At 40.7% G+C, this 14,371-nt stretch overlaps 1 protein-coding gene across 1 annotated transcript; it reads right to left on the reverse strand.

Moving 5' to 3' along the window:
- Positions 1 to 1,580: 1,580 nt before the first annotated feature.
- Positions 1,581 to 10,115, reverse strand: LOC135072844 (transcriptional protein SWT1). The gene is made up of 10 exons (XM_063966885.1): positions 9,918 to 10,115; positions 9,601 to 9,733; positions 8,560 to 9,365; positions 8,341 to 8,482; positions 8,044 to 8,202; positions 6,574 to 6,677; positions 5,537 to 5,719; positions 5,108 to 5,294; positions 2,971 to 3,199; positions 1,581 to 1,719 (listed from the first exon to the last, which is right to left on the reverse strand). Exons 1-10 carry the CDS (start codon positions 10,044 to 10,046, stop codon positions 1,581 to 1,583), a joined length of 2,211 nt encoding a protein of 736 aa, XP_063822955.1. The 5' UTR covers positions 10,047 to 10,115.
- Between the last annotated feature and the right edge of the window lie 4,256 nt (positions 10,116 to 14,371).

A 14,371-nucleotide genomic window follows, 5' to 3' on the forward strand; every position in this document is an offset into this window, starting at 1 on the left:
CACGAATTCAAACTAGTTCCGTCTCCTTTTTGCGAGTGTTCCACTGATGATGTCAGTCATGAGCAGTCTGCCCATCATATCTTGTGGGAGTGTGATCTTTGGAAACATGAACGTGATATAATGCTTAATTCAATACAACATACATCTGTTTCCGCAATTTATTACACCGATCTTGTCGCGACAAGGAAAAATTTCCGTGCTTTTAAGCGATTTTGTGAAAAATATTATTGGCAGGTAGTTGCTAATTGCTCATAAGATAGGCCCCCTTAATTTAATTTATTGTCCGTGGTGCATAATCTTTTTCTTAAAGGTTTTTAAACCTTTGTTTGTCACCTGTCATCCGCTTTGCAATGGAGGGAAGTCGAACCTTAATTTCGAACTCCTCCTATGTTCTTCTGATTAATTTCGTTGCGGGTCCAATGACAGTTTAACTTTCCCCCGGGACAAACTTGACCTTCATTGGTTGGGTTTTTGTGGCGGTCAAGCTGTAGATCCTGGCTACACAGGAGTTGCAGTGGTGGGAACGAGAGGTGGGAATAGTCCCGTATGCCTGTATAAAGCCTGGTCGGTGAGCACGTAGAATACCGTCCAATGACCCCAAGCTACCCATCCCTATCGCTCGCGCGTAATTATATTGCTGTCGCGACTGTGCGACGCGCGCCCGCAGTGAGTGTGCGAGCGCGACAGCAACATAATTACGCGCGAGCGGTAAGGATGGGTAGCTTGGGGTCATTGGACGGTATTCTACGTGCTCACGGACCAGGCTTTAGCTGTTGTGAAAAGGAATCGTATACATACAACTCCGGCCAACATACTGACGGCCGATGGGGCAGAAAGGTTCTGGAATGGAGGCCGCGTGCCGAAAAACGCAGCGTGGGACGTCCACCTACAACGTGGACCGACGACATCGTAAAGGTAGCAGGGAAGCGCTGGACGCAGGCCGCTACCAATCGATCAACGTAGAAAGCATTGGGGGAGGCCTATGTTCAGCTGTGGACGTCCTATGGCTGAAATGATGATGATGGTGATGATGACATACAACTCAGATTCCTTTTCAAGTGACTGAACAACTTGGGTGTGCATAAAAAAAAGAAACATCCACGATTCACTCGCGTAAAATCTGAAAATATCCCAGTTCTTTTCAGCGTGCCACTTAGTGCCTCCGAACTGTCAAGTAAATAGTTGCAAAAAACGGTTCTGTTTGACGTGACGGCGATCACGCATCTCTTTTATCACACAGTGTTGCTGCTAGCGACATCTTGCTCGCTTAGCCCTTTGTTGCTCTACTCCGCTAGGTATATTAACTTTGATGATGATGATCCATCCGACCGATTCCGGCCATGGCGACCACTCCGACTCCTAGCCGTCTTGAAGGCGCTGTGTGTGTGTGTGTGTGTGTGTGTGTGTGTGTGTGTGTGTGTGTGTGTGTGTGTGTGTGTGTGTGTGTGTGTGTGTGTGTGTGTGTGTGTGTGCGTGTGCATGTGTGTGTGTTTGTGCGTGTGTGTATGTGTGTTTTGTGTGTGTGTGTGTGCATGTGTGTGTGTGTGTGTGTGTGTGTGTGTGTAACTTGATGGCGCGGCTCACCCGCTGAGAGCGCGCGCGAGCTGCTGGGCGCGCACGGCGAGGTCGCGGCACAGTGGCGCCTGCGCGACGCCCGGCTCTTCCGCCATCTTGTCCTCCAGGCTGTGCGGGATGCCCAGTCCGCTTGATATTTTGGCACTGCAACGAGAGACGCAAAGTCAGATCTCTAAAATCCGGTCGCCGAGCACACAGAATTTTGTCCAATGACCCCAAGCTACCCAATCCTTATCGCTCGCGCGTAATTATATTGCTGTCGCGCTCGCACACGCACAGGCGCGACTGCAATATATTTACGTGCGAGCGATAAGGATGGATATAGTTTGGGGTCATTGGAAAGAAGACTTTCCCAATAGAATATTCAAAGCTTCACACGTGGTATTCGCGGAATCGTTTTAAACTCCAAATTATTGCTATTGAAATAGAAGATTTATATTGTATCCGATCGCGAATCCGTGAAATTAGGGTCCGGAGTAGTCGTAGAGCTATTTGTAAGGTAGTTTACGCAATAGATCCGATTCGGATTTTTCTAGTTAGTTTTTGTTGTTTGTAATTTTTGGTGCTCAAATTACTTGTTACTTGCATTCAAGTGTGAAAATATTATAGCTAAAACGCTTAAAAGTGTTTGTAATGGAAACGTTCTATCCCTAGTGCTTCCGTTTTGTTATTTGACAGGCAGAATTTTTTGTCATAAGTACATATCAATTTGTATCTTAAGTGTGTCTGTGTAAGTACCTTACCATACTCGTATGGTAAGCAACTGACAGACGCCTCACTATAATTTAAAATTGAAATCGACACAAAACAAGGGCACCTTCGTACACCATTAATAAAACATGGGAATATTTTACCCCGAACAGTATGACCGTGAGAGATACAACAACAAAGCATTGCTCAATGTTTGCATATTTTATGTAAAGATCGAGATTATCATTCGCATCTTTACTCTGTCGCACAAAATGTATATGCACATTTTTTTTGACATGTGGTTGACATAACATTTTTAAACTAGAAATCATTGAAGGCCTATGTTCTACAGTGGACGTCCTGTAGTTGGTGAAAATGATGGCGTTTACATTTTTGGTAAATCAAACTTTATATTCCTTATTCCTATTAGTTCAGTGTGGGCGAGACAATGCAACATTCCTATATTAATACAACTATAGAACGTTTCATCCACGAAGACGCGCCCTACCATTTTTTTGTGAATGTTTGAGTGTTATCGGAACACGCTAAATTATGCATGAGTGCACAAGCACACTACAATAATAACGCTCGGATTGCTCGGATCAAACTTCCCGCACCCCGCGCTTCGCTCGACCAAAAATTGGTGGGGCGCGTCTTCGTGGATGAAACGATCTATATGTATTAAAAGAACTCCAAATAACTCACCAATAACTTGAGAACACCGTCCACAGTGCCTCAAAGGCGTTGATGACGCACATCTCTCTGTCCCTGTCTACCGGCACCGGGACTGGGGGCGTCTCGCTCTCTCGCGAGATTCTTTCTACCGTCCGCTTCGCGAGCTCCATATATTCCGGTATGATCTGGCACTTAACCGCCACTTCCAGACAGAGTTCCTTGAAGTTCGACACCTCGGATTGTGACAGCGATGACGGATCTGAAATAGTGGGTTATAACTTTAATACAACGCTGTACTGAAGTTATGAAACTTCTGTATTCAGCATCGTTTCTATCGCATCTAGCAAATCTACAACTTAACAACGGAAAAATTATATCGTACGCAGATGATACCGCACTACTCTTTGAAAATAGTAGCTGGTCGACCGTATTTCAGGATGCTGAACTAGGTTTACAAAAAGTCATTAAATGGCTAAATCTAAACCAACTCTCATTAAACACAAATAAAACTAACTACATCACATTCTCCATTAAAGATTGTATGCAACCTGAAAGTGACTTAAATATAACTGCCCACTCATGTGAGAACAGATCAACAGGATGCAACTGTCAAAAAATAGAAAGGGTCACTACCACTAAATATCTAGGCGTGACAGTTGATCAAAAATTAACATGGTAACCTAACGATAGTTGCTAACAAATTGACTTGGTTATTTAAACACCTGCGTAATATTGCTGATAAAAAACTTATAACTTACATCTACACAGCCCTTGTCCAATCAATCCTACTGTACTGTATAACAATCTGGGGAGGTACTCATAAGACTCGATTTATAAGCATCGAGCGAGCTCAAAGAAGTATACTAAAAGTCATGCTAAAAAAGAGAAAAATGTATAGCACATCTAAATTATATAGGGATGCAAATGTTCTAACAGTCAGACAATTATTTATACTACAATCTGTTCTCAAAGTTCACAAGAGCTATAATATAGACCCAGATATTCTCAAAAAGCGAAATCCATACTCTGTCATAAAACAACCTCCAGCTAGAACACTATTTGCTAGACAGCAATTCTTGGTACAATCCATATTTATATATAATAAAGTAAACAGACTAAAACATATTTATACAATGTCTTCTAATGAGTGTAAACAGACTTTAATAAATTGGTTAAAGGAACTTGATTATGATCAGACTGAACGGCTACTTTTGCAGTAAAGCGGTCGCTACCTCCTCGCCGCAGAAATAGCCGTTCAGTTTGTAGGTACTTATACAGATAAATCACAATTAGGGAACAAGCAAACACAAGAAACAACTAACGCATGCACACATTCACACAAACCCACACACACAATATCTCATACTCACACAACTTTTTGGTACGAATTAATTTGTAAGTAAAAAATCATGTAATTTTATTTATTTTCTTATTGTATAAAACTGATCGAAAGAGCGGGCGTCTCCTAATACAGGTTTTCTAAACTTAAAAGGAGACACCCAACCCCTGTAAATGTGTCTTATAAGAAAATAAAGAAATTTTGAATTTTGAATTTGAATTGAATTTTGTTTAAACCATTGGTTCCCAAATGGGGGGCACGCCCCCCAGGGCAGGCGCAAAGACCTTTAAAGGGGGGCGCGGGCCATCTGTGTACTATATAAAAAACCTGCGACCGCTGAGAGAATGAATAAATAATCTTGACTGGAATGTATGGTATGGTCGAAAGGGGGCGCGTCTAAAATAGTTTAAACAGAGGGATCGTCTGAGCGTCGTTTTGTTCAATAGTGTTAAACTCATGATTACAATAGAATGAAATTAATACAGAACGAACGTAAATCAGTATTCGATACCTATTACAATTTTGTCGTATGTTTCCCACTTGTTTAATGGATAGCTAGAGTCCAGGGCGGCGCCTTGAACACACGTGCTGCCATAGAGACTATCTATCTAAAGCCCGGTCTGTGAGCACGTAGAATTTTGTCCAATGACGCCAAGCTACCCATCCTTATCGTTCGCGCGTAATTATATTGCTGTCGCGACTATGCGACGCGCGCCCGCAGTGAGTGTGCGAGCGCGAAAGCAACATAATTACGCGCGAGCGATAAGGATGGGTAGCTTGGGGTCATTGGACAAAATTCTACATGCTCACAGACCAGACTATACCTACCTTTGCTCTGTATAGCCCGCAGAGCGTTGCTCAGCTCCGCTATGAGGTGCTCGATGCGCGGGAACACCTCGCTGAACACCGCGACCCAGTGCTTGAGCAAGCATTGAAGCACGTCCGCTAGGCTCCAAGGCGGCGCCTTGAACAGCACGTGCTGCCATAGGTTGTTGTATTTGGCGCGCATTTCGTTCTGGAATTGAAACTTTTGTTATAGTATGGCAGTTGACAAGTATGTCTATTGACTTGAAAAGTATCTATAAAGTACCGTCGCCAAGCACATAGAATTTCGGCCAATGACCCCTAGCTGTATACTGCTGTCACGCTCGAGCACTCACTGCGGCCGCCCGTCGCACAGTCGCGACAAGGATGAGTAGATTGGGGTCATTGAACGAAATTCTATCTGCTCGGCGACCGGACTTCAGTGTAGTGTACCTCTAGAATATTAGCTAATAGTTGGTACAGCGCAGTTTGGTGGCACTGCAGTTTCACGCACAAGTCGGGCGCGCGAGGCTGCGGCCTGTGCACTATCAGCGGTCGGAGTTCATTCAGGCTGATACATTTCACGCCGTTGATGACCGCCTTGTTGCAGAGGTTCTTGTCGTTTGACAGCAGGATCTGAGATGAACAAAGGGTAAAAAAGATGACTTTAAGGCCTATTCAAACCTGAGCGATATTCGCTGCCGCTGTGGGAAGAGGTACATACCGCGCGGGTTTCGCTCAGGTATTTAATTAGTATCAAGTATCGCGGCTAGAGCGACCTGAGCGATATTCGCTGCCGCTGTGGGTAGAGGTACATACCACGCGGGTTTCGCTCAGGTATTTAGTATCAAGTACCGCGGCTAGAGCGTTTTCTCTGCCGCAGTCGGTAGCGAATACCGCTTAGGTCTGAACAGTATTATTACCGCATACCCACTGGGTTTTCTCTGCCGCAGACGGTAGCGAATACCGCTTAGGTCTGAATAGGCCTTTATAAAGGTGGTAGGAAGGCCGCTATCGACCCGCCTATCTGGAATTATTAGAGGGCTATTTTCAGCAGTGGCTGATACGACGGTAACAAAGAATCTTGCTGAGATAAAGGTGACAACAGATGAGAGCTAAAGAGCATCCAGGATGTAGGCATGCATTATTTATCGAATCAGGTCAAGTAAGCGTGGGTATTGTCACGCAAATGACATTCAGATTTACTTTGCATGACGATATTTGACCCTTCGTGCTGAGTAAGCTGCGATGCATCGTATCCAACATTAAAGATCCATAAACAAGCAACATTTTAACGTAAATTTGACCAACATGGTTTGGCGATGTACACTCAAGATTAATTACTTGAGTATAAATAGAATTTTGAGTGCTTTTAGAATAGGAGTCCATATCAATCATTTGTCAAAACCTGAGGAAGTAGATACAATATATTTTCTTCATGTAATTCAGTAAAAAAATGGAATTAGGTCGAAAGTTTTGTACGTTCTTACCACAGGTTTGCCCCTTTCCGACTGCTGGAGACAGCAGTTAAGTATTTCGTCATCCGGGATCTCACAGGGATAGATGTGGGAATTCGCGTCGCGGAGGGACTGCCCTGAAATAAACGACTTTTGTAACGTGCATCGTAAACAAGAGAAGAGGTTCCCAAACTTATTTAAGACGGGCCCCCTTTCGACAATACAAACAATTCCGCGCCCTCCCCTCCTCCAGTCAAGATTATTCATTGGTCGTATCGAGCAGTCTGGAATGCATTCTCTCAGCGGTCGCAGGTTTTTTATACTTAAGTACACAGATATATGGCCCGCGCCCCCCTTTAAAGGTCTTCGCGCGCCCCCCACTTTTGGAACCAATGAACTAGAGCAGTGTTTTTCAACCTGTGGGTCGCGATCCCCTGGGGGGTCGCGAAGCCTCTATAGGGGGGTCGCGAGAGGTCATTAAAAGCACCTCTGTAAAAAAACAGTAGGTAAATTTTATCCGAAATGCAAATGTATTGTAAATGTTGTATGGATTAAAGTATTCGGTCCCTACAACATCTTTGTAACATTATAAAATGCATGAAAAAAAGCGGACGGTCGGGGACCCCGCAAAAATTTTTTTTTCATACTAGGGGGGTCGTGTCATGAAAAAGGTTGAAAAACACTGAACTAGAGGTTTTCGAAACTTTTTGTAGTCTAGCCTTTATCTATTAGAATCGTGATACCGTAATCTTATGCAGAAAAACATCGATGTTTTGGCTCTATCTTTCTCTCTGATGGTGACATAATGAGTAACAGAAATAGAGAGAAAATAATATGGAAGATATTGTTTTGTAGAATAAAAAAAAAAGGAGTAGCTCAAAATATCGGGATATTCAATGGAATAAAGATGAAAATAAAGTCTTTACATCGCGCGCGCAAGTCTTAGATAAGTATGGCATTGAATTATTAAAGATCACAAATGAATTATTTTCTTATGTTTGCTGTATTAGGTAAGACCTATCCTAGAATGTTATCACGCACAGCACATTTACTTCAAATCAACAGACTAAACAAATAGCACATGCTATTATATACAGTAGAATCCCGATTATCCGGATCAATTAAAACCAGGGGTGTTCCGGATAATCGAAAATCCGGATAATCGATTTCAAAGTAAAATCAAACAATAATTAACTTTTTACAATAGAAAGGGTTTTCAATACATCATTTAGAGTCTAATAATCTAAATTTTAGACCATTGGGTGAATACATTTCTTTTAACAATGAACTAAGACGAACATCATACCGTGTTACGGTGGCGGCGCCTTCCGTTTTTATGGGTCCAGACCCTAAATCGGTAATCAGAAACTGTGAAGAATGAGTCCGGATAATCGGATATCCGGATAATCGAAGTCCGGATAATCGAGATTCTACTGTACTGGTTTCCCAAAAATGATAATTAAATAACTAATTCAACAAATAAAGAATGCAGAATAAGTTTACCTTTGATACGGCTGCTCTCTGGCAGAGATTTATACAAGTAGTCCATAGCAGACTTGGCCCGTTTACATATTGCCCCAGTCCCATTGTTATTGTCTTTTAAACGGTCCAACTCATTGATCACTCGCCATGGTACTAGCAAAGTTGGGTGTTCGCTATATCCTGGGGAAAATTATTGGTATAATAATTAATTATTAAGCCCTAAGCACAGCAAAATGGAGACAGATGATTTTTCCTATAAGAATTCATACATAGCAATAAACTCAAAAATCTGAAGTAATTAGTATAAATTATGCTTACCTTTTATATGTGAATTCACCACATTTTTTATCACATCAAGTTCGTGTATAAAAATGTTTGTATCAACCACTAAAACTAGATTGTCATTGTTACTACCTACATTGTCTTTTGTATATTGTACTGCTGGTACATTCTTTATTACCTAGAATATAACACACAAAAAAGTAAATACAAGAGGAATTTAAGGATATTATTTCAAGTGTTAAAACATTGTCTTACCTCTTTACAGTCCACATCCATAGCTTCACCTGTATAAGATGCTTCATTTGTATATTTAATATCTTTTGTATATGCTATTTCTTTACTAATATTTAAACTATCATGTGACGTATCAGACTCTGGCTCATTACTCAACCTTGACCGCAATGCTTCCATTCGATCTTTAGCCGACGAAAAAGTTTTGATCGGTGTCTCTTTGCTGGCCACTTTGTAGGACAACTTAGATTTTATAGCCGATACTAATTTACTAGCTTCTGAAAACTGTGGTGGGGTGGCAGGATGTTTCATAAATGGATACTCTGCTGTTTGATTGCAAATGCCCTCTTCTATGTCTGCAAAAGTATCCTTTTGCTTGGGTTTATTGCAGTATTCTTCCGGCAGCTGAGCTTTCATTGACGATATAATTTTGTTAGCAGCGAAAAACTGTGATGGTGATGGTATTGATTGGAAGCTGTCGCTGCTCGGTGACTGTGTGTTGGTGGAACATTTTGAGTCATTTGTATTTGGACTTTTGAGTTCTGTTTTCTGAACTTTAGCTTGTGGTTCTGTTTGTGTGTGTGATGCATTTGGAGATATTCGTTTATTGTTAGCTTTAGATGGAGATTTCTCATTGTTGTGGAATTCTTCTTTCTGGGTATCAGCTGCTAGTTGGGCTCGGAGCTGGGAGAGGCGAGAGTTGGCACTGTTCTTGGGTGTTGTTTTCAAAGCTTCTGGTTTGGGAGGACTCCCTTTTTTATGGGAGTCAGGAGGTTTTGATGGGCTTGGCTTTTTAATGGGAGTTTTAAGTTTTTCTGGAGTGGGTGGTGCTGTAACAAATATGGTTTTTAATGGGTTTTAACTTATATAGGTACTATTTACTTATAAATAGATACAGAATACTAATTATCAACATATTTTATTAAACACAGTACATAGCCTTGTATGTGCTAGAAATTCAGAAAAGTAATTTGCTATTATAGTGGTAGTATTTTTTATTCCTTTGGTTACTTTTCCATCTACCCACTAAAGTAAAAAACAAATGGGTGTTTGATCAAAATATACCTTCTTTTTGTTTCTTCTTATTTGGACTCCCTTCTTTACCATCACTGTGCCTTTTCAGATTCCTTCTTTGGGCTTCTTCTCGCCTGTTTTTCTCCGAGAGACTGATTTTCCTCTTTCTTTGCTTGCCGTCAACCTTGAAAAATATTGTAGGAATTATTGATTATCCACATAGGTAATTCAAAATTCAATATTTTCATCAAAATGCATAGTGGGCAATAATATCACTGTTTAAACAAGAGCAATAACACATAAATATATTAAATTGAGTAGTAATTGTACGTAAACGCAAACATTTTTCAATAAATTACGAAACAAACCTGCGGTTCATTCCATGAAGATTTCCCCGTTCTCCTATTGAAGAAATACTTTCTCCCGGGGGTATTTTTAGATATACATTGCACCCAACCATCAGGTAACTTCTTGGAATCATTATTACCTGGATCCATGGCTATTTACATGAAAATAAACAATGAAATGCATTTACACTTTGTAAAGAAACAATTCGCCCGTTTGACAAAAGGTAATGAATGATTGATTGTCAGATTGTCTATGGCTCCAGGGATTGCTCGAGTAATCGAGTTGAGCATAGTTAAACCGTGGTTAAACTGCTCGCTTGTTTGGAGCCGAAAAATATCTAGTTAAAATTAAGTAGTTCGAAGACAGTATTTCTGAAAGTTAAGTCTAAGCTGGTTGTATTTTAAGTTAAATGTCTGTTGATGTAAGTTGAATGTAAATCTTAGTAATATGAAGCCGCGGAGGTCTCCAGCAGGGCTAAGATGCGCGCCGTGATAAACTGCTATCGCGGCGTTATATCGATTTTGACGTCACTATATCGTTTTATCTACCGGCGCTAACATGGCACCCCGAAAATTATCATGTCATCTGTCAAAATGTGATAGTGATAGATTTGTTTTTTTTTTTGTGATAAACCTGGCAAGCCCTAACATGAAGCGCTAACTATATCATATTTTGACATCACGATAGGATAGGATGTGGTGTTTTTATCGTCCTCGATCCTTGCCCACGATAGCAAGACGATAGGAGATTAACTTTTTTGCAAGCTACTTTAACTCTATTTATTTATCATTTATAATGGTAAATGACATTTTACGACTAATTTGAGGCTAGTAAAATTCAAAGAAAGGAATCTAGCACCTTTGTGATACTTTTACTTCTAGGTGGAGATTGAGTTCTAGTTCAAGAGTTTATCAGTGTGAGGCGAATCTTGCGACAGTTTATAATCGCTAGCTGCAAAATCTTAGTGCTCCCACAGTCCCACCCACATATTAATTATTACATTACCTACCTTGTAAAATAACCATTACTTACCTACTTAGGTAGGCAGTCAACAGTACATCAGACAATACATATTAAGTTGCAAATGTCGTGAGATACCCCACAGTGTTTAGCTTGATTTAAGTACCTACTGTCATCTGTACATAATCTTGTAAAATTATTGAAAATGGGGCGGAATGTGGTGACCGAGCTTCTTGTGTCTACATCAAACAGTGGCAAGGTCATTGTCAGAAATTAGCATTGGGTGGGATGTGTAATCAAACTTGCTATAATAACAATGAGAATAAATGAATTTTACTAATTTTATAACTTGATGGTGATACCATACATACATTCCACATTACTATCAATCTAATTCCTCCATGTGGTCTTTTTTAAGGGCTTTAATGTGACAGGATGATAATCTTGTACAATTTATTCCATTATAATAAATTCATCATCATCTCAGCCATAGGACGTCCACTGCTGAACTTAGGCCTCCCCCAATGCTTTCCATGTTGCCCGATGGGGCAGCAAGGTTCTGGGGTGGAGGCCGGGTACCGGAATACGCAGCGTGGGACGTCCACCCACAAGGTGGACCGACGACATCATAATGGTAGCAGAAAGGCGCTGGACGCAGGCAATAAATTCATTATTGCAGTGTAATTTCAAAATAATTCAACCATTATTTACAAAATCTTTATTTGGAAAACTTTTGTTTTACAATAGCTATTTATAATTTCAAATACAAACAGAATTCCATGAATTGGTTAGCCTAGCCAGTACCCTTGAAGTTTTTCTTGCCGATTGTTATTGTAAATTTTCATGATAGTGAGCAAGACTTGATTATGTCTGCTTTAGAATGAAATAATCACTCATAATCCCACACTTCTTCATCCACTGTCTGAAAAAAGAAAGAATATTATTTAAACACAATTATTATTGAAACTACACAATGGCGGATAACAGACTGCTTTTATTTTATTTCTTTTCCATATTTAAACAGGTTACAGAAGCTATGACACTAGGTGGCGCTAGTTTAATTCGTTACACTTATAACACTCTCTCCTAACGAAATAAACTAAATACTGTTCCAACTAAAACATAAAACAGAACAATATTCCTTGGAACAATCTTAAACTTCTGATATGCCCATTAAATCTTGACTATGGTAGCATTATCTGGCCTATCCACTAGTGTCCAAGTGCCATTATCATCGAAAGACTTCAACTCATCTTGAATTGCACTTTTCCACTGCTCTTTTCCACTGCTCTTTTTCAGGTCCATTCATGACTTCATCTAATGAAATTTGTTCCCCTGTCACTTCCTCCACGCACATATTAGCAAATGTGAATCTATCTGGTTTTCTTCTTACACGTTTTTCTGGAACATTCTCCACATCTGGCTGTGTAGTGACATGATTTTCCTCGGGGCTCATAGTGTCATGAAAACTGGTGTCAGACTCACTTGAATCTGGAACATAAGTTGGATCACTTACATTATGTCCTTCAACATCTGTGACATCTGTCTGACTGCCCAGAGTTTGGTCTTGAGAGTGGTCTAATCCTTGGTTATCTTCACTATTCTTTACTGGCAGATTGCTGGTTGTGTTATCCTCGTCCTTCATGTTCTCATTAGAGTTCTCCATGACCACAACATCTCTGGCAATAACTATTTTCCGCTGATCTGGATTGTATAAGCGATAGCCTTTTGTGTTTTCCGAATAGCCAACTAGGATCATCTTGTTTGCTTTCTTATCCAATTTACTGCGCTTCTCTTTCGGAACATGGACCATTACTGGACTACCGAAAATTCGCAGGTGACTCAGATTCGGTTTTCTGCCCGTCCATACTTCAAAAGGTGTAACATCGCATTCCAATCCTGCTGCTGGTGATCTATTTTTTATATAAACTGCTGTGTTAACAGCTTCAGCCCAAAACTTTTTCTCTAACTGAGCATCAAAAAGTAGACATCTGGCTTTTTCAATAATAGATCTATTGTATCGTTCTGATACACCATTTTGCTCCGGAGTGTATGCATTTGTCTTCTGATGAACTATGCCACTTTGCTTCAAGTATTCCTCCATCTCAGTTGAGCAGAATTCACCTCCATTGTCAGATCTTAGAACCTTTATCTTCCTGGATTTCTGGTTTTCTACTAACGTCTTGAATTCCTTGAAGTATCTGAATGTCTGATGCTTTGACTGTAGAAAGTAGACAAAGCACATTCTGCTATAGTCATCTACAAATAGCAACATGTATCTAGCCATTCCGAGCGAACTGTTCTCCATTGGTCCACAAAGGTCTGTGTGAACCAAGTCCAGCACATTCTGACTTTTGCTTTCACTCATAGGAAACGGGAGCCTTGTTTGCTTGCCCTCGCAGCAAATTGTGCAACTGGATTTGTCAATTTCACTTTTCTCTTGGAATGTCACGCCGTCAACCACTCCATTCTTCATTTTGCCAAGGTCTTTTGAGTTTATGTGACCTAGCCGCCTGTGCCATGTAGTTACTGATGTTTTTACTGTCGCTGCCAAAACTTGCTGTGACCTTGCTATGTTCAATCTATAGACATTGTTCTCTAACTTTGCTTCACCAATGCATTCATTCTGTGAGTTGTAGATAAAACAGCCTTTCTTGTTGAAAACCACTCTGTTTCCACTCGCGATGATTCTACTCACAGACAGCAAATTAGCGGTGAGGTTAGGAACACATAAGACATTCTTTACATTTACTTCATACTGCTTGTTTCCTACTGCAGTCGTAATCTGTAAGTCTCCTGAACATATTACTTGCACACTGGTCTGATTTGCCACAAGTATTTCTTTGGTTTTCGGCTCATACGAAACATTCGACAACATCTTCTCGTTTGATACTAGGTGAGTACTCGCGCCGGAATCCACATACCAGTCGTTCTGACTGAATTGACTTGTCAAGAAAACGACACTAAATGCATTCAAATTTGCTTTCCCTGCTGTACACTGGCTCTTGAAATGTCCAATCTGTTTACATTTGTAACAACGAATCTTTGAAGATTTGTTTACATTATTGACATTGACAGAATTGACATTTTGCGTTTCATTACTTCTTCGATAATTTGAATTACCGTAACTGCCATTTTGACTTTGTCGCTTTGAGGAATTTCTTGCAATGAATGCACCTTCTGTTTTCACCTCAATATCCGTGCCCATATCTAAAAGCTTCGTCTTTATCGCATCAGCACACAGCTTCATCCCCGAGTGTTCGATCGCCATGATCATCGGACTGTACTTCTCTGGGAGACCCGCTAACAGCAAAGAGCCTACCCACTCGTCACTGATATCGAAACCAGTCCCCTTTAGCTTCTGTGCTGTTTCTACTAGCTGTGTAACATAACTAGTCATGGAATCACACGTCTCCAAGCGAATTGAGATCAGATTTCGCAGTAGATTGATCTTGCGTGTGTAGCCGGAGTCGTCAAACAGTGACTTCAATTTGTTCCACACTTTCAGCACTGT

This window comes from Ostrinia nubilalis, chromosome 6, assembly GCF_963855985.1.
Source record: "Ostrinia nubilalis chromosome 6, ilOstNubi1.1, whole genome shotgun sequence".
Taxonomy (NCBI): domain Eukaryota; kingdom Metazoa; phylum Arthropoda; class Insecta; order Lepidoptera; family Crambidae; genus Ostrinia; species Ostrinia nubilalis.

Excerpts from the sequence above, each read along its gene's own strand:
- LOC135072844 (XM_063966885.1), bottom strand. The coding sequence starts at position 10,046 with ATGGATCCAGGTAATAATGATTCCAAGAAGTTACCTGATGGTTGGGTG. Across the intron at positions 9,366-9,600 it reads TAAGAAGAAACAAAAAGAAG|CACCACCCACTCCAGAAAAA; the intron begins GTATATTTTGAT and ends TATTTGTTACAG. Across the intron at positions 8,203-8,340 it reads GGTGAATTCACATATAAAAG|GATATAGCGAACACCCAACT; the intron begins GTAAGCATAATT and ends AATTTTCCCCAG.